Source organism: Camelus ferus, chromosome 7 (genome assembly GCF_009834535.1).
Source record: "Camelus ferus isolate YT-003-E chromosome 7, BCGSAC_Cfer_1.0, whole genome shotgun sequence".
In the NCBI taxonomy this organism is placed as follows: Eukaryota; Metazoa; Chordata; class Mammalia; order Artiodactyla; family Camelidae; genus Camelus; species Camelus ferus.
In genome coordinates, this window is record NC_045702.1 from 69,253,489 (window position 1) to 69,277,580 (window position 24,092).

Consider the following 24,092-nt stretch of genomic DNA (forward strand, 5'->3'; position numbering starts at 1 on the left):
TTTTCCCCTGTTGCAGCTGGGTAGTTTCCAGTTAAAGAGGGAAATAGAACTGAGATTGTGCATTGATCATAATATCAGATCAGCCAGTAACATGCATGCTTTAAATATTTAAAGTCAAGTTTGGTGTGCAGTTACATTGCACAATAGATAAAAGTTTTTGTTATTTTTCTTCATCTTTAAGAAAACAAATTATAAAGGTAAATAGCAGAAATTTGTTAAAGCCTGAATTTGAATTGAACTCTTGATACATTTATACCAAAAATCTTAAAGAGATTTTGACAGCTTGATCAAATAGTACGACATTCATTTGAAGCATACATACTTGGTTAATGATACTTGAAAACCAATTTTATAAGTTCTAAAAACACAGTGTAATTATTGGTTTCCTGATAATTGGCTTGCATTTTTTAAAGAAGACCCAGTGATAGCTTTGCTGTTAATGTGAAAAGATAACTTAAACATGGTCTCATAGACTTTTAATTCTGTGGCAAGTTCACCTTCACTATAAATGAGGGAATTAAATTTTTAAGATTTTAAAATGTGTTTGTGCCATCAACATTGGACAGTCATTGTATTAATTAATTGGTTCTGAGAAATACTTTTTTTTTTTTGCTTCGTACTTAAAACATTCATGGCATCTCTGTGCTTATTCTCCTGGGAACTCTGTGCAGGGCATTTGGAAATGTTGTGGGAAGGAGTAATTATGCTGTCCAGGGAATTCGTCAAGGAACGAAGTTGTGGGAGATTAAAGGAGATGTGATGGTTGCAGGGGTCACAGCCTTGATTTTGAGCCAAGACTCACTATCACTTTTTTAATTGAGTCTGAAAACTAGAAAGCTGTGATGTGGTAGCCACCTATTACTGGAGAGGACACATCTAACTAATTGGAAATGAGTGAGCAGGGGGCTTAACTCCAAACACAAAGAACCAGAACAACCAAATATGAATAGCAGTTCATTAAAACAAATAGTCTGATAAATAGAGACTTGCGTATTATAATTGACGTGTACCCTCCCTTTGATATTTTTTAAAAAATATGAGCTCTTCACTATCCCTATTTCAGAGCCTGTAAATAGTTTAGCCTCTATTCTCACTTGAGTCTTTAAAAATACTGAGTAAAACGTTTTCCATTAGTGCTGAAGCTTTCAATTCAGACCATTTTTGTTTTTATGTATTAAATGAAGTTTAAAAAATATATTGATAGTATTAGTGCATCGTATTTATTTCTACATTACACCAAAATTAAAAAGCAGGCACAATTTGCATCATATTACCATATTCCAAGTACAGAAATAGCTTGTGTTAGGATATTTAAAACACCTTATTTACAGTTGCCTTTGTTATGGCTCCAATTCCTTTTCAGCACATTCCCTTGTATATTCAAACCTTAGATGACAAATTACTGATTTCAAATACTGTTTAAAATAAGACTAAGTTTTATCATTGCAAAGTAATTTGCAGTTATAAAGACATTTGACATATATTTTATTCCTTTTTAAGCTCAAATTTAATATTAAATACAAATAGCTTTAAAATATAATTATCTGATTTTTTTTTTTCTGGTTTCCTTTCTTTAGAACGTAGAGTATCAGAACAAACTGTAATGTCCTTTTGAATATAATGCCCATCCCTTTGCCTCATCTTACCCAGTCCTCTGTGCACACAGTAAAATGAATGCAGCTAATCCATAGCCTCTATTTCAAGAGTTCTCTAGTTTGTGAGTCCTTATAAATGGAGACTAAGATCAAAAGCTTCAGCTGTAAGTAATTTAAAAGTGTACATACAGCTTCTTCGGGGTTGCCAGCTGAGAGATCTGCTAATTATATATCCCTGTCCAAAGACTTTTTCTGTTTCTGTCCAGGAAATACTTGCTTCCTCCAAGTACACAATTTCAAGGGCACAGTGTAAGTGTGGATTTGGGAGGGCAAAAGAAATCAGCCACTTGAATGATCACTTCAGTTAAATTAACCCTGGGAATCAAAAAGGTGAAAATGTTAGTCCTAGATTTTTGGACATATTTACCATTATGCGCCCTAAGCAGTTTCTGTCATTCACCTTCCAATTATATATATCATATACATACAATTTTTTTTTTTATTTTTGGGGGGTAAACAAATTAGCAAGTTGTAACCCTTATCTCCTATGCTGGTAATACTGACATGGTATGCTTCTTTCTCAGAAAATACTCACATATTGCAACAACTAGAATCTGCAGAGTTTTTTGTTTTAATAATGCTGTTAGAGAAGAGACAGGGACCTTCCCCTTGACCCTAACCTCAGTAAATGAATGGAAGTCTCATTGGTCTAGACCCTTAGCCCTTAGAAGCATTCAGTTGCTGGTGGACAGAGACTAGGTCCTCCTAGATCTTTTTTTTTTTTTTTTTTCCAGTTTTATTAGGTAGAATTGTTACAACTTGACTGCACATATATAATATAGTGCATGTAAATACATAGATACAATATACTGCACTTTTTTTTAGTTTACATGTTTGTACTTATCATTGTTTCTAAGAATAGTTTAGAGCTTTAGCTTTTTTTTTTTAATAGACTTTATTTTTTAGAGCAGTTTCAGGTTTACAGCAGAATTGAACAGAAAATACAGAGTTCCCACATAGCCCTCCCACCCACACATATATACTCCCCTACCCTCAACATCCCTCATCAGTGTGGCATATTTAGTACAGTCAATGAACGAACATGGGCACATTATTATCAACCAGATTCCATAATTTACGTTAGGGTTTATTCTTGATGTACATTCTGTGGGTTTTGACAAATGCATAATGACATGTAGCCACCACTATAGTATCATACAGAATAATTTCATTGCCCTAAAAATCCCTTCTGCTTCATCTACTCATTCCTCCCTCCCTCCATCCCTCTCCCCAAACCCCTGGAAACCACGATCTTTTTATTGTTTCTGTAGCTGTGCCTTTTCTAGAATGTCATTTGGTTGGACTCATACAGTTTGTAGTGTAGCCTTTTCAGGCTGGCTTCTTTCATTCAGTAATAAGTCTTTTAAGTTTCTTCAGTGTCTTTCATGGCTTGATAGATCTTTTTTTACTGCACATATATTATAAAATTTACATATATGTACTGTTCATTGTTTCTAAGAACGTTTAGAGCTTTAGCTTTTTCAACTTACATAGTTATCAAAGGAATAAAGCCAACCACAAAATAAGAATCAACAGAATGCGGTAATCCAGTCATAAAGGACAGTCAGATGTGCTTACACATATTTAAGGAATCAGTCATCTTAGTTGTAAATAATAAATAGTTCATTTGTGTCCTTTTTTTTTTTTTTTAAGATTCCACGTAAAAGTGATATCATATGGCATTTTTTTGTTTCTCTTTCTGGCCCACTTCACTTAGTATGACAATCTCCAGGCCCATCAATATTGCTGCAAATGACATTGTTTTCTTCTTTTTTATGGCTGAGTAGTATTCCTGTGTGTGTGTGTGTGTGTGTGTGTGTGTGTGTGTGTGTGTGTATCCTAGATCTTTTAAAAATGCTCATCTGCTGAGGAGAGAACTGCAGTTGTTGGGAGTAACCATGTATGTTGTTTCGTACTCTTTCCAATAGAGAATATGACATTTAAGCCTGACCCAAAGAAAGAGTTCACCTGTAATATTGACAGTACTTCATAAAACATCCCACCACATTTTTGCAGTATATCAGTTACTCAGGCTCTGAAGTCTTTGATTTAGCTAGATTTCTTACCTCAGTGCCTTACAAACTTTACAAATGACAGGAGACACAAATAGTTTATTAAGAAGTCAAGGAGTTGGAAGCTGCTCAAAATCAAACTTGTAGAACTCAACACAGATGTTTATTTTTGAGTTCATTTCCCTTTAAGTTGTCGTAAATCTGAGTGGTGAAGCACCCTCTTTTAATGCTTTCTTACAGCTCAAATGTTCGGGGATAGACATTATTCACAGTATGCATTATATAAAACTGTTTGAACATTATACAAAATAGATTCATCACTTGAGAGGTGTGTTGCGGGGCAGATGGAGGGCATACTACTAAATTTCAATTAATTACACCATGGAATATGGACAGACACACTGGGAACAGCCACATTTGCTTCTGGTATTAATACATTGATGTATTATTCAAGGAAGATATTTTTCTCATCCCTTCTTGGTCTCATCTATGTCAAGCAATGATTAGTTTTATTTTCCTTCCATTATTGACTCAGGATTGAATAATGACTGGAACAGTTTGGCAAATTTGGTATCCTGGCAGTTCTTTGTAACTGACCACAAGATTGTGAAACCTGTGATTATGTTCTTATAATATTTGCATCTTGTCTGATAGCTGAGCTTCTGCAGAATCATTGTACTGCGGAGAGTCTCAGTTTTTGACTTATGTTAAAATTACCTGGGGAGGTTTTTTAAACATGCCAGTGCCAGACCGAATCCACAACACTCCCTTGGTGAGGGGCCATTGGCCTTTTGTTAGGACTTCCAAGGGATTCCAGTGGGCAAGTGAGGTAAAGAATCGCTGTCCTTGAAGAAACAGAGAAAGACTCGAAATCAGCATAAAGAAAATCCCCCACACTGAGCCCTGAATTTACCATAAAAATAATGCTTTTCCATCAGATTGATGGCCGCCAAAGTAAACTTTTGACCAAATTACTTAGACTTCTGTGACACTGTTCAGACACACCCCCCATGTGTCATGGAGTGTGTCTGATTGCCTCCAGAAAACTAGGCCAAAAGTGAACAGTTTAGTTAGCTCTGGTCTCCTTATGTTCGCAACCCAGCAGAGCTGCGTGCCAGGACCGAGAGACCTGGCCAGTTGGGGCAATGCTATTAACCTTGTATGGGTGTCAGCCTCCACACACCCACTGCCCCCATGCACCCTAACCTAATAGCATCCTTTTTTTCCCACATGGAAACACCCCTACTCTAGGTTCCTCTCGTGGCGTATTTATGCTAGACCCAGTTCAAGTGTTCAAAGTTGTTAGTTGATAAAGGTTTGAGGTCTAATCCCTCCCAGAGGTTCCAAAATTTTAATAAGGTCTCCTGAAAGCCAGAAATACCAAAGTTGTAAAACTTTAATGACAGTAGTAACTGGGAGAGGATTAAATAATTGGACTCAAAGGGCCCTCTTTATTATTCCTTTTCAAATTATACCACATAGGCAGTTCTGCTTATTAGATCAACCCCTCCCGAAAACATTAAGCTTCTGTTCTTAGTAGGTTCTGGGAACTCAGTGTTACCTGTTCAAAAAGAATTTTCTTTTGTCCTTTTGTTTCCAAATATGATGTCTCCTTGGTCCTCTTAAGTAGGGTAGTCAATTACATTATAAATTAATTATTATTTTGCCCAAGGTAATTTGCCACTGAAGCACTAAAAAACTTTATTGACTAAGGAAACTGTGCTAATTGATTGCCTTCAAAAATATAATTTAATCTAGATGATTTATTACCATAAAATAACTTACAAGATATTTTATGTACTATGCCGTATCAGTGAATATTAAAGACATGAATGAGGTAACTGCAGAATTTTCACTATTGCAATTAACATTATAGGAGTGATAGCCCCTGTTAATCTTGCCTTTGCCAAAGAAAAGTTATGTTACATGTTAATCCCTTAGTTAATCTTGTTCTGTTTTTTAGTGTTTTCTCTATAACCATTTTAGCCATTTGAAAGCATTTAATAATTTAGACATAGTATATATGTTTTTATTTCTTATGTGGAAAATCAGACTCTGAGGGCTAAGAAGTTCTATGAAAACAGGCTGAGACTTGATAGCTTTAAACACTTCTGTATCATGTCTATTAATTTGTTATTTTTAGCAATGTGAACTGCAGCCACAAATGAGCCTCTCTTGATATTATTTCCATCTGTTTTAATTACCATTTTTCTTGTTCTCTTTCCCCTTTTGCAAAGTGAGAGGAAATGTTGAAGTGAAAAATTTTACACCTCCCCTGCTTGCCTCTGCTTGCTACTCCCCCTGCAGTCCGATTCTTTAATTGTCCTCTCTCTCTGTCTCTCTATCTCTGTCTCTCCTTCCCTCTCTCTCTCTCTCTCTGTCTCTCGCTCTGTCTCTGTCTCTCTCTGTCTACATCTCTCTCTCCCCCCGCTACTCAGAGCTCTGTTTCAGGGTGATAAATCCTAGCAGTCACTAGCCTCAAGCATTCTACAAAATGCCATTATCACTTTGAAGGGTATCTGCCAATAAGGGAGGTTAATGCATTTGCTTCCATCCAGTGATAGAGGCTATCTATGGCTGGTCATGGCAGGAAAAGAAAATTGACCTCCTGTTCCCAATTTTATGTGGAATTTTTTTCCCCAGATCAGAGCGATGACCTTGCCAGAAGGATCCAAGTACATGTAAAATCATATTTGACTTGATGATGGATGGCCAGTTACCTAGGTACGAGCATCTGTTCTGATAAAGCTGGAGGCGGGGTATAGGGCAGCTATATGTTCATGCATTTTACTCTAGCCTCCAGCTGGCACGAGTGATGTTTTCAGAAAAACACTTGATTCTCTGAGGAGATGATTGTCAGTCCTATCATAAAATACAGAAAAAGGACCTCAACTTGAGTTTTATGGCAGAACTTAGGTTTCATTCTTTCTGACTTGCTCTACTTAATGTATTGCTTGTCTAGAGCTAATTTTATACTTTGAAGTTTCTCCAGTGAGTTCTACAAAAGACGTTTAATTTATCCCATAAAAATGTCATCCAAGTTTTCCATGCTTTTTCTTATTTATCATCCATTCTCTGTTCTCAGCATGTGGAAAGGTGTTCACATTTGCCAGGTTACTTGTTTCCTGAGTAATAGGTTTTGGCTTAGGTGATTGCATTATGATTTATAAAAGTCTTGTCAAATCTTGTAGTTTTTCTAATTTTAGCATGACCTAAATTCACATTTTCTCATCTTAATAAGTATGTTGTACCAGTATGAAGCTAGAATATATTTGATTTATTACTTCCCCTTTATATTTGAAGCCAATCAAAAATTACAGGAAACAGATCAATAGCAATACATTTGTTTTGTTTTGTTTTTTTAATACCCATAATTACATGCTTTTTTGACACAAGAAATCAGCAGATGTAAAATTGTATCTTCAGGATTAACTCATCTTTCCATACAGCTAGAGTTAATCCTGCAGTTCAAATGATTTGCAAAAACTAACAAATTAAAAAATTCTACAGAGCGTCCTTTGGACACTTCTAGTGATGATCCCATCCACTCCTGTCATCCTACACACAGGTCACTTAATCTCCTGTAAATAGTATATTCAGTGGTAAAGTTGGGAACAAAACACAGATATCTTGACATACTTTTTAAAAAAACTTTTAATTTTTGAAAACATTATCTCCTCTAACTGATTTGAAGTTGAGGTGTAAGTTTTTGTTTTATTTCATTTGTTTCTGACCTCCGTGTTTTCTGAGCTTCTCTCTGGGACCCACTTTTTCTGTTTCTTGTGATGGGATTATGCAGTGTAAACATGGCTGCCTTGAAAGAGCCTTTAGGGTGTGTGAGGCAAATTATGAGAAAAGGCTGAGGTTCAGATTGAAAAACTGCCAACCTCCAAAGTTGTCTGTGGCCGTTTATTATGGGTAAATGTTATTTGATAAATGCATGAAATATGGGAAGCACCTGTAACATACTCCTTAGGGATTTACCTCTCAGACAACCTATGGGTAATCATGAAGAAGCTATGAAATTATACAAACTCTCCTGTTATGGTCAAATATACCAAGTAAGCCAAATAATGTACTAGATCCAGGGATACTGACATTCAAATGATGTGTGACCTTAGGATGTTTTCTGTTTGCTAATCTGTGAGATAGGGAGCATTAGGTGTCCACTGTTGGAGGGATGTGGAGGGCAGACGCAGTTGTGTCAAGTGGGCATTTCACCCAGGTCCTCCCACACAGGAGCCTTTCTGTGTATTTGAGTTTCCCTTCCTTCCTAGTTTGCAGGGAGAACACGGGTGGTCTTTTGAAGCACTATTTGCCTTGTGGCAGGTTGCAAACAGCAGGGTTTTCTGGGAAGTGAATCTGTGCTTCTTGAGGGTGGCCAGAAAAGGAAAACAAGAAAAATTTGTTAGCAGCTTAGTCACTAAGGCAACTTTTTGTGAAAGAAAGTCATCAGTGAATTGTACACATACCCTGGGCTTGTCTTCTCTCTTCACTTTCCTCTTAGTTAGCCACATCTGAAGAGAACCCACCTACCCGGGGGGCCTGTTACCTATTAAGAGACTTCCAGTTCACGTGGCAGCAGCTCCAGTAATTGAGGCATGTCATTTAAGAGCAAATAGGCTCTTAGTGGTTGTTTAGCATTTGCAGATCTATCAAATGATGGCAAATAGCACACAGCCTCATTTCTATATCAGATACACATCTACCCAGCTGTATTATTTTCTTTGTCATTATAATGTGGATGAGTCGATTCAGTAGCCATTTAATTAGCAGGGTAATCAAAAGATGATAAAGTTGCCCTTCATTCAGCCTGGATTTGAAATTCAGTTATTTGATCAGTACTGAAGCTGCGAGGCAGATGTGATATTAATAGAGAAAGTATCCAAATTACACAGTAGTCATTACTTTATGGTAATATGTCAGTCTGGAAACTACGTATTTTTAAAGGTGCAAATGTTCCGTGTGTCAGAGTGTCAGATTGCACACTCCTAGCACATCTGGAAGTCATTTTTTTCTTAGAAGGAATGTTTTATAGGATTAAATTATATGGGTTGCGAGAAGGCTTTATTTTTATAAAGATGAGGCTAAAGATCTTTATGAGAGGTCAAAAGAGGAGAAGGTAGGGGTGTTTAACTCTGATGTTTTAATACCACGTCAAACCACGCACTTGTCTAGAAGTTGACAACTATGTTCTTACAAAATGACTACTAAATTAAATAATGAAAAACTCATATAAATCCAAGGTTTAATAGTAGTAGGAAAAAGGTTGAAACAATTTTTTTTTCCTGCTATTCTGCTAGTTAGAGTTTAAATTTCAGGGGTGGCGAGGAGGTAGTTTTGTATAATATATTTTAGACTGAGCTTATAAATTAGTGGATGATAAAGAAACAAAGCATATTTTCCAAGGAAATAAAGACAACAAATGTTGTCTTGCATGAAGAGATGGATGCAGCTTGAATAAAGGACTACAAAATTATTCCAGACTACTGTTGGTAGGAAAGCAAGGTTTTGACTTAAAATACAGACTAGCTGTTTACACTGATCATAGTAATCATGTACTTGCAAAATTTCCTATTTCACTTTAAGCTTATGTAAGAGCAGCTATGTCCACTTGACAGAATGTAATTAAGAAAGGCTTATTTCTCCAGGAGCAGTTTTCATTCAGTGCTCCTCACCAGTAATTTATCACCATCAAAGGAGGAGAAAGAAATGCATACATATTGGCTGTCCGTTAGGTACTGAGTCATTTGGTTCTTAATAGCAATGCTTCTTATTTGTTATTATTCCCATTTCACACTTGAGGAAGTCGAGACTGACAGAAGTTCATTCATTTCACACACTTTATTGAGTGCCTACCACACAGGCAGTGAGCACTGGCTTGGGCTCTGGGACTGTCGCAGTGACCAAGCTGGAAAAAGTCACTCCTCTCGTGGAGCTTGTTTCCTGTCAGAGGAAGAGGAAAATCATAAGTTAAGAAAAACACAGACAAACCACAACCAAGTAGCATTCATGTAATATTAAAATATTAAAAAGAATGATGCAACTGGGGAGTGTCTAGGTGTGAACTTTAGATTCCTTCATCTGGGAAGACTTAACAGAGACAAGGTCAAAATGGCAGGAGGGGCCGGCAGTGTGAAGGCCAGAAGGAGGCACAGAGCAGGCAGAAGGAAGAGTTTCTATTACGATTCTTTTTCTGTACCCAAAGTTGGAAAGGTATTAAAGATCTACAACCCTTATTTGTTGTATCTGCACAAGGAACTCTGGAAGAATACCGAAGAAATAGACGGGATTCTACCGCTGAGGACAAAGGACTGAGAACTGTCGGGGAAGAGCAAGTCCAAATCTGGGGGACTGAGGGGAGCCTATTTTTGTAAACCTTTATATTCTTTCTGGTTTTGAACCATAAAGTTTTTTCTTTAAAAGAAAAAAAGTGAACGGGCCTGATTTTAGCCAGTATATAAGTTTGAAAAACCTTACCTTTAAAATTAATTTACAGAAGTGAAATGAAGAATGCCAAAATCGGATGTGTTGCTTTTACATGCTTACATTGATTTTTACTATTTCTGAAACGCCAGATAGAGCATCCAGTGCAGAGCGAGAGCATGTCAATATATAGTGAATGTTTCACCAAATTGAATTATAATCTATTATCCCAATCCTAAACAACTTGAATTAAAAAAAAATTTAACCTTATTGTGTAAAATTTGATGCCTTGCTTTCTTTCATTTAATCTTTCAGGTCTCTAGCTCCACAGTGCACCTTGCTTTGCTACTATCTTCTCTTCACCTGCTTATCTAAAAAAAAAAAAAAGTCTCCAAACCTGCTTTTATTCAACTTTTGCCCCCTGATGGCTATTATGCACATCAAAACCAATTGGTATTTTAAAAATAAATCCAGTCATGTGATTGCTCTTAAAACCTTGGAAGGCCTTTCCATAGCATTTAGAATAACATGTCCTAGTTTACTAGGCCCCAAAGGGATGGTGAATGACGGGCACCCTGTGGTCCCAGTGCAGGGTCCCTCTGGCTTGCAGGCTCGGCTTAGGAGGCTGTTCACATAGGACTTGCTCCTTTGGCCTCCAATGAAATAAAACGTAATTAAATATTTATGAGGCAATCAAAAATAAATCATTAAATCATTGAATTTTAGGGAATAGCAATCTATATTCTATGATTTTAAGTTCAGTGACTTATAAATGTGCACTTAAACACAAACATGTATAGCACACAGATAGACAATGGTATGGTATATCCCTGTCCCATGGTAACCTTGGGTTTGGAGGAGTTCAGAGACCTGTAAGCCAGAACATCATGTGTAACACTGAATAATAATTTTTATAAAATATGAACACAAGGGATCCTTAAAATTCTGACACCATTTTGTTTTTCTTAACCAAGGAAATAAAAGACTGTTTAGTGCCTAGGTTATTCACATGTACATTTGAACTTTTTTCTGCTTTTGTTGGAAGTGGTTTCTGTTTAAAACTGGGAACATCATGGTGCCTGTTGTGAACCGTTGACTTGTAAGAAAGATAGAAATCTTAAAGTTCAGAGGGTGCTTGACAGGCCAGCCACAGTCCATTGCTGGAAAGACCAATTAGTCAACCCTGTTAATATTTTAAAAAGTTAATTGCTTGTTTCTTTACCATTCTGCTCCAACATTATTACAAGCCATTAGTGAGCATTGATCAGATCTGTCAAAACCACCAAAGCATGTTGTAAGAAACCTTTTCCTTTTGAACTGTTAAGAAGTGGAAGAGAATTTATAACCGTTACCTCTGTATTTTCGTTTTCATTAACAATACTTACTATATGTGTGATTCAGTATTTTATTGTTGAATTAACTTTAAGACATCGAATACAAGAATTGATTTGGAAAATAATGAAGGATTTAAAGTCCTGGCTCTCAAGAAGTCACTCCTTTGCAGAAGACAGTGGAACAAGTGTGCATTCAAAAAGAAACCACCCCTCCCTTGGAAATCTACTTTTGTTTAAGAACTGAAAAATAGGTCCTCTCTCCTCCCCCATCTTACACACGGACGTGTGGGATTTAAATATATTTTGACAAAGTGAAGAGAACTGTCTCTGACATATATTGATGTCAGTGAGTTTTAAAACTATTTTCCTTGCAGTTTAAAAAGAAAGGCTGCAAGAGGAAATGACTAAATCCTCTGCATATATCTTCATTGACAGCCGATAATTAGCATGCAGCTTAGCAATAATAATTAGTTCCCTCTCGAGAAAATTTCCGGACGAACTCTGAGTTGGTGCATCTCAGTTTAGTCTTGTTTCTTTGTCCACTCCCTCCCCCAAGTAATTCGTGTTATTTTTAGAATAGGAAGAACTCAAGGTGACCTCTTTCCTTTTAACCGAGTCAGCACTGTCCATTATTTGCACTGTGTTTTCTGGAGATTACCTGAGATTAGAGTTTCTTTTGTCCTCCTCTTCCTGTATATTTTCTGATTCTTTCATCTAAGCAGCTTGAAGCAGTGCAAAGGGATAAAGAAGTAGCCATTGTCTGGTAAATATGCCAAGTCCACGAACTATAATTTGGAGCCAAGACCACTATTATGACTTAAAATACTGGCTCTAAAACTAAAAAGAGGGAATATTCTTAAGGAAGGAGGATCGCTTTTCACTTGAGGTTTTTTGTTTTGTTTTCTTTTTTTCTTTAGTATATAGCAAAGAACTTTCAAATCGTTTTGAAACTCCCTGGCAAATTAAGTACAAGCATTTTAATTTTCTCAAAGAAAGATGTATGAATCTGAAAATGTCACCAGTTGATGAAGCAAAGCAACATGAAAAAGTCTAGTTATTTGAAACAGTTTTTAAAATACAAGTTAAAGGTAATTAAAATTAAACTTGATATTAATCTGAATTTTATTTTTTTAATCTAAATTTATTATTTATTGGTGTTGAATTATTTTGAATTATATCAGTCCCAACCATTGAATATTGGGAAAGCTTTCCACTTTATTTTATGATTAATATCAGACTCTGCAAAAATGTATTCAAGTTCAGACGCATTATCATCCCTTCATAGACTAGACTTTTCTTAGTTGCTTCTGTAAGAATTTTTTTATATAATAGGTTTTGGAGTCATTGTTTATGAGGAAGAAGCTTTTAACAAGTCAGACAGTCTTTTTGCTCTTTGTCTCTGGGGACCATAACTGGGCATGACCAACCTGTGTGAGTTCACAGTGGTGATAGACACTCCATCTCACATGCACTGTTAATAGCATAGCTCTCTGGTCAACTTATCTTCAAATTTTGGCACCAACAACGACTGAATAACCTTAGCTGTGTGCTGCATCTCTTAAAAACTCTTTTTACATCTAGAAAACAGAAATATTTATAGGTCCTACCTCATGGAAGTGCCACGTGATTAAATGAGATGATAAATGTCAAGGCTTTAGATAGTATGTGATACATAATGACTCAGTAGGTATTAATTGTTATCACTTTTGAGAGTCAGGACTGGGAGGAACAATATAAGGACATGAAGAAGTTTGGTTGCATAAAACAAGGAAGCTTTCCCTACCCCTCCCTTTTTTATTTATAAGACATAATTTTGTTTCCAATAAAGTAATACATTTTCACTGGTAAAAATTTCAATAATGTAGAAATGTCACATTGGCCTTTTGGAAACTCCTGATAGCAATATCGTGAACCTCATTTGTACTGGTTATGGTTATTTTTTATAAATAGCATTTTAAATGGTATCTCCAAATTCATTTCTTTGTATATTTAATGAAATTGAATTCTTTTTATATGAATTAGTTTTTGTCTTCTATGACATGTTCATTTACTGAACAAAGGTAATAATTTTCCTTCCTTCTTTAATGTTTTTCCAGCATATTGAAAGAGCAATAATTTGTTTCCAAAGCTATGCTGTAAATATATACTTTTTTCATTTTTTCTTTAATATTTATTTCTGCATTTTTAAACTTTGCAATTCCATGATTTATCAAACTTTTTTTATCTTGTTAATCACTTTTATGTTTACCATGCTCTTTTTACAAATAAAGCATACATCATTTCCTAGAAATTGCATATGGCTGAGATAGATGAATGCATCTCCACCCCAAAAGAGAAAAGAAATGGAAGTATTCATCTCTATGCAGACAGTAAGGCTTATTCTCCAGTTGTATGAGTGACATTAACAATTCAGTGATCAGAAAGGTTGACTTAAGTTCAACTAATGAAAAACTCAGATTTTCGTTTTTGGCAAATACTCTTCAACACATAATAAGATAATATTGAACATCTATAAAACAGGTCAACTGGTTTAGTCTATTGGAAATAAATATTATAATGAATTTATGTTGCTGTAAATTTGTTCATGAGTAGAGACAGACAGGGATTGATACATATGCTTCATGGTGGCAGCTCTGAGCCCCCTATAATTAAAGGGTCCACAATGTTTACCACATGGCTTCCACATTTAACCATAGATGGATAATTGATCCCAAAGCAGCCAATCTAGAGGAAGCCACCAATCTATGAATTCTGAACTGTGACTAAGCCAATTAGATTCTGTCTCTTGAGAATTTGAAGGATGCAAGAACTTATTGTCATACAGTGGGAGCTGGGAGGTCTTACAATTGGGTACTAATGCAGACATATTTGTCCATAAGGAAATTCATAAATAAACCCTGTAGAATTAGTACAGTGAAGCAGTGGTATTATGAGAAGCAAGAAGCAAACATGTCATCTCTTAAGAGATAAATTAACTTTGTGCTTCTGTTGATTTTCCAGTTACCAAGAGGCCTGGTTTTCTGTACTCGGATTTGCATTACCATGACTTAATTAATCTCTCTTCATTGTAATCATTGATGTCTTGACAACCATAGCCACCCATGACCATAAAGTCACTTTTGGTAGATTGTGCTTCAATATGACTTCAGTCTGTATTGAGGGACATAGTTATGAACAGAGATATGGCACTTGATACCTTAGTTTTTAGTGATGTTTGATGTCCATTGTAGTATTTTTCATCATTCCTATTAAGAGGACCTCAGAAGAAATTCCTTTTAGTCCTTAATGCCAGTACCCTGTGTTAGGGTCTTCCAGAGAAACAGAACCAACAGAACAAATAGAGGATATAAAATGAGGAATTGGCTCATGCAGTTATGGACAAGTCCCACAGTCTGCCCTCTGCAAGGTCGAGAGTGAGGAAAGCTGGTGATTTAGTTCCGTCTGAGTCCAAACACCTGAGAACCAGGGAAACTGATGATGTAAGCCTTAGTCTGAAGGCAGGAGAAGGCTGATGTTCCAACTCAGTCAGGCAGAAAAAAGGGGTGAATTCTTCCTCCCTCCACCGTATGTTCTACTCAGACCCCCAGTACTTTGAGTGATGCCCACCCACATTGGGGAGGACAGTCTGCGTTAGTGATTTTACCAATTCAAATGTGAGTCTCATTCAGAAATAATGTTTAGCTAAATATCTAGGCAACCCTGATACAGTCAAGTTGACACCTAAAATTAATGATCACATCAGGCAATGCTCTTAAGCAACTAATACAGTTTTTCTCTTGTGTTATAGTGATTCTTACTTTGAATTTTAATAAGCCTGGGGTCAATTTGATACTCACTTTAACAATTGAGAGAATGACTTCTCTTAATAAAATTTATTCTAGGCTTCTCATCATATTTTCTTTGTTTTCCTTCATTTTAACACCCCAGCAACATACTTGTTTGACTGAGTGTATTTGTATAAGTCATTACAGATCCTTTTTAGAAAAGGATCCTTTTAAAATAATCAAGTAAGTGAAAGTAGAAAATTCGAGTTAAATATTAAAGCATAAATATGCACCACCTTTAAAAAAGCTTTTTCTGTTACAGAATGCCTCTTTGTCCATTATTTCAGATATAAGTCTGAAGCATAAATATTTACCCATAGTGGATACTTTTAACCTTTCCTGACTTAAAGTCGAATATGCTGAGGAATCACAGACAGTTAGGAAGAGCAGTTTGGGTCTTAGAGAAAATTAAGGATGACAATCAGGATTTATCTTTGTGGAAATGTACAAGAAAAATACAAACCATTGCATTGATATGCTTTGGTTAGTACCTTTGATTCTGAAATTTCTAGTGACAAGCCTGAACTTCTTAGGAGTCACTCATTGGCACTACTCTGCTGGGTGGTGATGGTCAAAGTGGAGAGGTACAGAAGCAGTCAGTGCACGTCTTTCATATTGGGAACATGTTTAAAGAAAACTGCAGTCTATTTATTGGGTCTTTTTAAAATGAAATTCTTTAAAAAAAAATTGGGGGGGAGGTAATTAGGTTTGTTTGTTTATTTTAATGGAGGTACTGGGGATTGAATCCAGGACTTCATGCATGCTAAGCTTGCACTCTATTTCTGACCTATACCCTCCCCGCCTTGGGTCTTATATTAAAAAAAAAACAAAAACAAAAACCTTAGGGATTATTCTAGAAAGTGTCTTCATAAGTGAAATGAAATTTCTTAACTTATTGCCTAAGGCATGTACGTGATATTCAGTTTTATGTATCCAAATGTATTTTGGCAGCAATTTCCCCTGAGGCAATATGAATGAGTCAAAATAGATTAGTTCCAAAATGCCTGAAAACCTAAAAGTGTTCTCTGATCCGATACTTATTTAAATATATGACAAGTCATAAATGAATATTTAACTACTTCTCTTTAGGCAAGCCTAAATATGAACCATGGGATATTCAGACTTGTTCATTGATCACTCCCTCCATTTATTAAGCTTCCAAAAATATGGATATGGCATCATACTTTGATAGACTCTGTAAAATATGTGTGGTTGAGTTTGTTTATTTGTTGACAGTGTCTTATCACCTCCATTTTAGAAATGCAGTTTAGTCAAAGAATTAAGGATTTTGAAGGTAGAAGGTGATTAATATGAGAGGAAACTAATCTAAGAGGTTATTCAGGGTTACTCAGGTAGTTAAATGGCAAAGCCAAGACAAGAACCTGGTTCCCCAGAGTCTCAGTCTGCAGGACTTTCATAATGACATATATATATCTGTGTACTTTGATTATCTTTTTTTTTTTTGGTAATTTGAGTGATTTTTCATTGTAATAGTGTATATCTGTAGGATAGTCTTCTATTTTCTGGGCACCTGACTTTCTTCATAAGTAAAATAAAGGGCAGTGCTAATTCATAATTCACTGTGATGGGAAAAAAATTGATAAATGTGAAGGTGATAAGAAATGAACATTTTAAAATCTTGCCATTTGTTGAATGTTTTCCCTTTGCATTTTCCATGCTACATCTCCATAGAAATATGAGTTCATCTTTATGATCTCATGGCATAGACTTGGCCATAGAGATAGGAATATGGGTCAAAATAAAAGGTGATATATTGGAATAAAATAAGTTTTATGAGTCAGTGATTAGTCTCTGTTGTTACTGACAAAACAAATAGGAACTACCACCTTTAGACTACAAAAATTATAGTAAGCATAGTAAGTATTGCAGAAGTTGGCGAGTCATGAAAACAGTAGAAGTTGATGTCTAGCGCTCTAGGGTATACAGAAGTAATGAGGTCCTAATGACCTCACTGGGAGAAAGCAAGGTCATCTCTAGGTGGAATTCATTCATGGAATGCCTCCTTTACTAGTTGAGCTGCCCCTGATTCCAATTCATACCTTTTAAGATGGGCACAAAATACTCCACTGTGGCAGCACTTCAGGGTAGGGCCTTCGTATTTGATTCCTTTTATGACCTCCTCTTATTTTCCAACCATCGTAGCCTCCTAAGCTCTCTGTACCTTATTGTGTCTGGTAAATCTGTAGTTGAGAGACCTGTTAATTCTAGCTAATATATAACCATTCTTTGATCTATTGAATCTTTTCAGATAATGATTTCATTGTATGTAACATTTGGGGAATTTTAGCAACCAATTGGAATAATTGGGCACTCTTTTCTGGAAAATAGTCTACTTAGCAGCCCTGATGTAAAACTGTAAGTGATTACATATAAAGACCAAGGTGTAATGGCAGTAGACAGCTTTGATCTATATTTTTGTTATGGTATTGAATGCCTAAAATATGTATCTCTTGCTGTTTGTGAATGCCTAGTAAGAAAAGAACACAATATGATTCTATCTTGACAGAATTGCTAAGCAGAAAAAATTTGTCTTCCAGGATTCAAGGACCTCAAATCTCTCAAAGTCCTATTTTCATCCTCCCTAAATAAAGAACATTATTATTATTCCCAGCTCTGCCTCAAAACTTTTTAAAAATATCTTTATTTAGGTGAATAGTCAAGTGATTCAATATCACAAGTTTTACCTTTATAAATTAGACTTTGATTTTAGCAAGATTGATCATTTTAAACTAAAAGTTTAACCCTGCTTCACAGAACTTTGGGAATCAACAGTTTCAGAGTAGAAAAATAGAATTTAATACATTCACAATAGAGGAGAGAAGATACTTCATTTCTCTTTTCTGAGAAACAGATATTGTAAGAGTGGGCAAAATGCTATATAGATTTGTCATATTTCATGTTGCTGTCTGGATTTGAGTGTTCTGGGTACCAGTATTTCACATTCTCTGTTAGATGCATTAGGAATTGACCTTTGGAAGATGATGCTATCTTATGACTTGTCCGTATTTCCCAGGGAGCCTCTTCAGAAACTCTTCAGTGTGCAGGGTTTCATAATGGGGCGAATATTCTCTCTCATCATCAAAGGCTCTCACATGTCATTTACCAGCCATTAATACTGAACTTCCATATGCAATTAAATACTTTCAGCGAACAAACATACACATAGGAGAGGTTTGCCAGATTCTGACTTTCTAAAATTAAATGTATATTAGCTAAAACAAATAATTTGTAATTCCTGAAGTAGGGATGAATGCATAACACCAGCCAAGATCACAATGATAGAAAGTAGATCCCCAGCAGTTTTATCAGTCATTCCCACTGTCCTGAATGCTACGACGTGTTACCCCATTATATTAACACTGCTGATAGTTTCCAGACTTGGGCAATTTGATTTTGGATGTGACTTTCAAGACCAGTTCCAAGTGGAAACATTCTTTCTGAGGTGGTGTTTAATCTGGAGTTAAATGGACTTGCTTTGAGAATATTTATTGTAGACTTGGGATTTGTTTATACATGAGAAGTAGATATAAAAGTCATAATAAAATGAAATTTTCGTTTAGCACTTTACAGTTTGTGAAAAATAATTCTTTCTGTATTTAAAAACATTAGGAATATTTACCTTACATATTAAGTTGAATTGACATTTTTAGACTCGTAAACTTATAAAAGATTTTAATTTGTGCACATTAAAACTTATTTCTAGTTACACTATTTTTTACATAGCGAATAAATATTTAAATAAATTTTTGCAGTTTTATTGAGTTATAATTGATATATAACATTGTATTAGTTTAAGGTTGCAGCTTATTGATTTGATATGTGTACATATCAAGAAATGACTACCACAGTTTAGTTAATACCTGTCACCTCACATAGAATATTTTTATTTTGATGAGAACTTTAAGATCTCTCTTAGCAGCTTTCAAATACACATCTAAGTATTGCTGTTGTGCTGTGTATTTATAATCTTTTTAAGTAATTTTAAAGGCTTTATATTTTTGATAAAATGAATTTTAATTACACAGTATGAATAGATACGAAAATAGAGCCATGAGAAACGTGCTATAAAGGTATTTGTATTTTCTTTTGGTTGAGTGTACATTTTGTTTTGAATTTCAGAACTCTTGGATCTAAACAGAACATCAGTATTTCATAGCCCTTTTGGATTTCTTGATCTCCATTCCATGTTGCTGGATGAATATCAGGAGAGACTCTTCGTGGGAGGCAAGGATCTTGTGTATTCCCTCAGCTTGGAAAACATCAGCAGTGGCTATAGAGAGGTATGGAAACAGCACACTAGATTCCAGGAGAGAAAGAAAAGGAGTAAAGGGACCGTCTTCTTGCATGTGTGTTATTTGGGTTAGTCTTTTCATTGTCTTGGTCACTTTAACATTCTAAGTGATAATTTTATTGAAAGAAATAAAATACTCCTTAAAAATAGAATCATTTTGAGGAAAGCTTATAAACCATTGAGAATGAACTCTTCTGGTGCACCGCTGATCTCTGTGTCCCCAGAGGACTTCTGATTGGTGCACTGTGTATTCCTCTTGTGTGGTGTCCTCAGGACACCACACCCGCTGTTCTGAGGCCTGAGCTTGGCACATGCTGATTTACCAGTAGTCCTTTTAGGCTTTGTTACTCCAGAAATCCCAACCTGCAGAAATATGGATATGTCATCTCAGTATAGGGAACTCATGTATTTCTATTGGTAAGATCGCTGATTCCGGAGGATGTGCCTTAAACCTGAAGGATTAAAGTATCTTAAAATAAGCAAACACCCAACATTTTTGAGGAAAGGTTAACTATGATAAGAAAAGTGATTCTTAAAATCTGTGCTTATACAAAATTGAGTTAAGCTGATGTATTTTCAGGCCTCTATCAGCCCTACATGAAACATGCAGAAATATTTAGACCGTAGTATATTTGCCATAAATGTATATATTACCTACTGCTTTTTCTTTATAATTCATTTTTATGTTTGTCAAAATGAGCAATGTCTGTATTTTTTAAAGTCATTTTAAAAAAAACTTAACAATGAGAAGCAGCACCACCTCTTCCCTGCCAGTTCCTAATTCCTAGAGGAAATCATTTAAAACTCTTATTTCTTCGGATTCCTACCTACAAATGTCAAACAATTCTTAAAAAGAAGATTTAAAGAAACTTTTCCTGTGACTTTAAAATACTTTAATAATATGTGATAACCTTTCAAAATGGTGAATAATGATAATATTAATTAGTAAACCAAAACTAGTCATAAAAACAAAAATCCCTCTGGATTGTTGTGCAAAGTAGTTTTTTCTTTTAGCACCTAAGAATTACTGAAAAAATATTTGTACAATTTACCATATTCCACTAGAAAAATGTATTTCTTTGTTCATATTTATTAGACTTATTTGTATTACCATAAAGAAGCAGTAACCCTGGTACCTTTATTTGTGTTTCTTTATTGGTTGAAAGCTTGTCCTCATTCTTTTCTGATCAGTATTTCATTTCTGGAATGAAATAGCTGATCAACAGTTACTTTTTTTTTTTTTTTTGGAAACTTGACAAAACAAGACAATGTATAACTTTATATTTTGTCTTATTTCAACTTAAGTCACAGATATGAGACCTTTTGAAAAGTAGCAGAATGTAATAGCAAAGAACACATCTTATAGCCAGATTGCCTGTATCTGGATCACCCCTTGTGAGATGAGTGACCCTAGTCAGCTTATCCCATATTCTCTGTTTCTCAGTTTTCTCATCTGTAAAAGAGATAATCATAGAGCTTATCTCACAGCTTTTATAAGATGATTAACTGAATTATTAATTGCCTAGAACAGTGCCTGAAATGTAAATATCATCCAAAAGTTTGCTCTCATGGTTGTTATCTTAACTAGACGTAGACTCAGCATGAGATTCCTAGGTACTGCCATTTCTTACTGAGGTACAGGAGTACTGCATATTTTTAGAAACTGTTCAGCTAAGTTCTAGAAACATTCATGGAAATATGAAGCATGCAGAAATTAATAAAATAGTCTCAACCCTAAAATAGTTCTAATGTAAAGGGGAAGATAGAGACGTGCACATCTGTCATTGGTAGCACAGTCTGAATAGAACCATAATAAAAGCCCCAATACAATGCTTAGACAGTGCACACAAGCTGGGAGTTGGGGTTTCTGGAGGAGATATAATTCAGAATTGGACTTTAAATAATAGTGGGAATTTTGGTTCACATACTTGTTGGTAGAGGAACATGGCGAATATGGGGAAGAAGGTCAGAAATTTTTAGAGCAGCTGGAAACTGACTTGGCTGAAGTAGATAGGTGAGATGGGGCAGGTGGGTGGGAAGAGGGTAGAGTGAGAGTTAAGGGTGGAAATGTGGCTTAGACCAGATCCTGAAGAATACTGACTACTATGCTGTTTAAACTAATCTAGGCAGCGCAGGAGCCAGTGGGAAATTCTGAATACGTGCATAACATGATTAAAATTGTAGTTCAGTATGGTTGCTTGAGGAGCAGCATGTTGGGTGAATGGAAGGAAAAGGAGAACAGGGCCATGAGGCCAGTAAGTAACAGTTACAATATGAAACCGGGCCCATCTGTCTTAGAAGCCTGTGGTCTTTCCACAGTGTCACGGCGTTGAGAACCAGGCTACTGCTTTGGTGTGAACTTCAGGTCTCCCAAATTGGTCTTCAGTGTACCTACTGTTAGTTTTGCTTTTTGTTATGAGGTATTTCTTTCCTCTTAGTTTTTTCCTTCTTTTATTTTTTTAATTCAAGTTTAGTTGATTTATAGTGTCGTGTTAATTTCTGGTGTACAGCATAGTGATTCAGTTATACATATGTATATATATTATTTTTCATATTTTTTCCATTATAAGTTATTACAAGCTATTGAATATAGGTCCCTGTGCTATACAGTGGGATCTTGTTGTTTGTCTGTGTTGTATATAGTAGTGTGTGTCTGCTAATCCCAAGCTCCTAATTTATCCCTCCCCCATTCCCCCTTTGGTAACCACAGGTTTGTTTCCTCTTGGTTCTTACTCCCTTTGCATAACTACAGTTTACCTGAGTAATGGTTAAGAAACTAGTGCAACAGTTAGTTGTTGGTGACAGTAGTGGGGAAAAACCAGTGACTAGTACAAGAAGAAACTGTCTCTCCCTTGTTTACTATGCAGAAGTTAAGAGCCCCAGGAGACCCCAGTATTCAGCCACAGACGAGAGATGAGTAAGCCACTGCCTTGCCCTCTGTTAACTCATAGTCTCATAATAGTGATCTGGTGTTAACTATGCAGAATACTTGTCTATATTCTGTCTAGATAGCCCCTTGCAATGTGTGTACATTTGAGATTTAATAAGACTTCCTAAAAAACAGAACAGAATTATTCTCTGGAAGATAACAATAGGAGTTTGGATATAAAATCTTCTTTTCTTTTCTCATTTCATGAAGAAGTCAAAAATAGAAATGTTTGTTTATTTAAGCTATATTTTATAGGACTTCATAGACTATTCCATAGTTAGTAATACATTTTCAGTTTAACAAACTTTCACTCATAGTTTTTCTCCAAATTTCTAAATTTTAGCTTTTTTTCTAAAATTATTCTCACCACTGTTATTTTAAGCTAAAATTACACTACTTAATTTGGATATCTATAAATATAGCTCATTCACTTCTGCTTGTAACAAAATTTAGACTTTTCTCACTTACTCTACTCTATAGAATCCAAGGTAAAAATATTCTTGTATTTTAGAATTTAATTTTTTATTTAGTGGGAGAAAGGCTTAAAAATGTAATTTGCATATAAATAGCAAGTGGTTTTTTACATTAATGATAGCAATTTAGTAAATTTCATCCATTAAAAAGGGCATGCACCAGGCCAAAAATGTGCTGTTAAAAATACCGTTACAGTTCAAATGCTTTGGGGTATAAACATTTCAAGTACAAATCTTTTCTATAGTCCAAAAGATTATAATTTTGGTATACAAAGTGCTTGAATAATGACAGCCATTATAATTAAGTATAAAAGCTTAAACAGTAAGGAGGATAATGTGTGTCAGGTTAAAACTACTGTTTATAAACCATTAGGGCTCTTAATGTGTTAATTCAAAATATATTTTCTTGATTCTAATGACATTTATAGGACACGTTGTTAAAGTATATGTTGATGGACACTGGTACTGTACGTAGATGTAATAGAAAAGAAAAACTAAAACATAAACATTTTTATTAGAATACTAGAATTAGGAAGAGAATAATGGATGAAGTTATAGAAGTGTCTTAGTCACATTCCATGAAGAGAGACTTACATTAACTGGATTATTTTATTTAATAATTTTTAATAAAAAAGGAAGTAATGTTTTTTAGACAGCTACATTATTCCTTCTTTATTCATTTGTTTCTGTTCTCCACAATCTCCGAGTATCCTAACATCTTGTAACAATAGAATTGTTAAGTCTTTAATCCTGGTATAATTATGAGACTCGGTAGGGAGTCCAGAAAAAAAATTACTTTGTAATGTAATTTTTATTTTCTTTTACTTTTCTCCTTTGAGATATGCAGGAGTAGTAAATGCATTGGGACAATTAAATTACATTGTAGGAGTATTGTGATGAAATGATGTGTATTTAACCTCTTGCTTTTTGTACCTTTTTTGGTGCAAAGAATTTGGAAATATCGTTACACCCTGTTGTTTAACTGCCTTTAAAAATGTTTTATGCAGAACAAATAGCTAAATTTTATGGGTTTTTGTTGATGCCCTACTCTGGAGCAGAACTAAAAGGCATCGTGACTGCCAAAACAAATGAAGAAAATCATTTCCCTTACTGTCTTGGCAGAACAT

General features: G+C 35.3%; 1 protein-coding gene across 1 annotated transcript in view; it reads left to right on the forward strand.

The window, feature by feature from the left end:
* Positions 1-24,092, forward strand: part of SEMA3E (semaphorin 3E) — a 226,225-nt gene that overhangs the window by 108,471 nt on the left and 93,662 nt on the right. Inside the window, 1 exon segment of the mRNA XM_032484106.1 lies at positions 19,392-19,552. Within this exon segment, the coding sequence (XP_032339997.1) occupies positions 19,392-19,552 (161 nt within the window).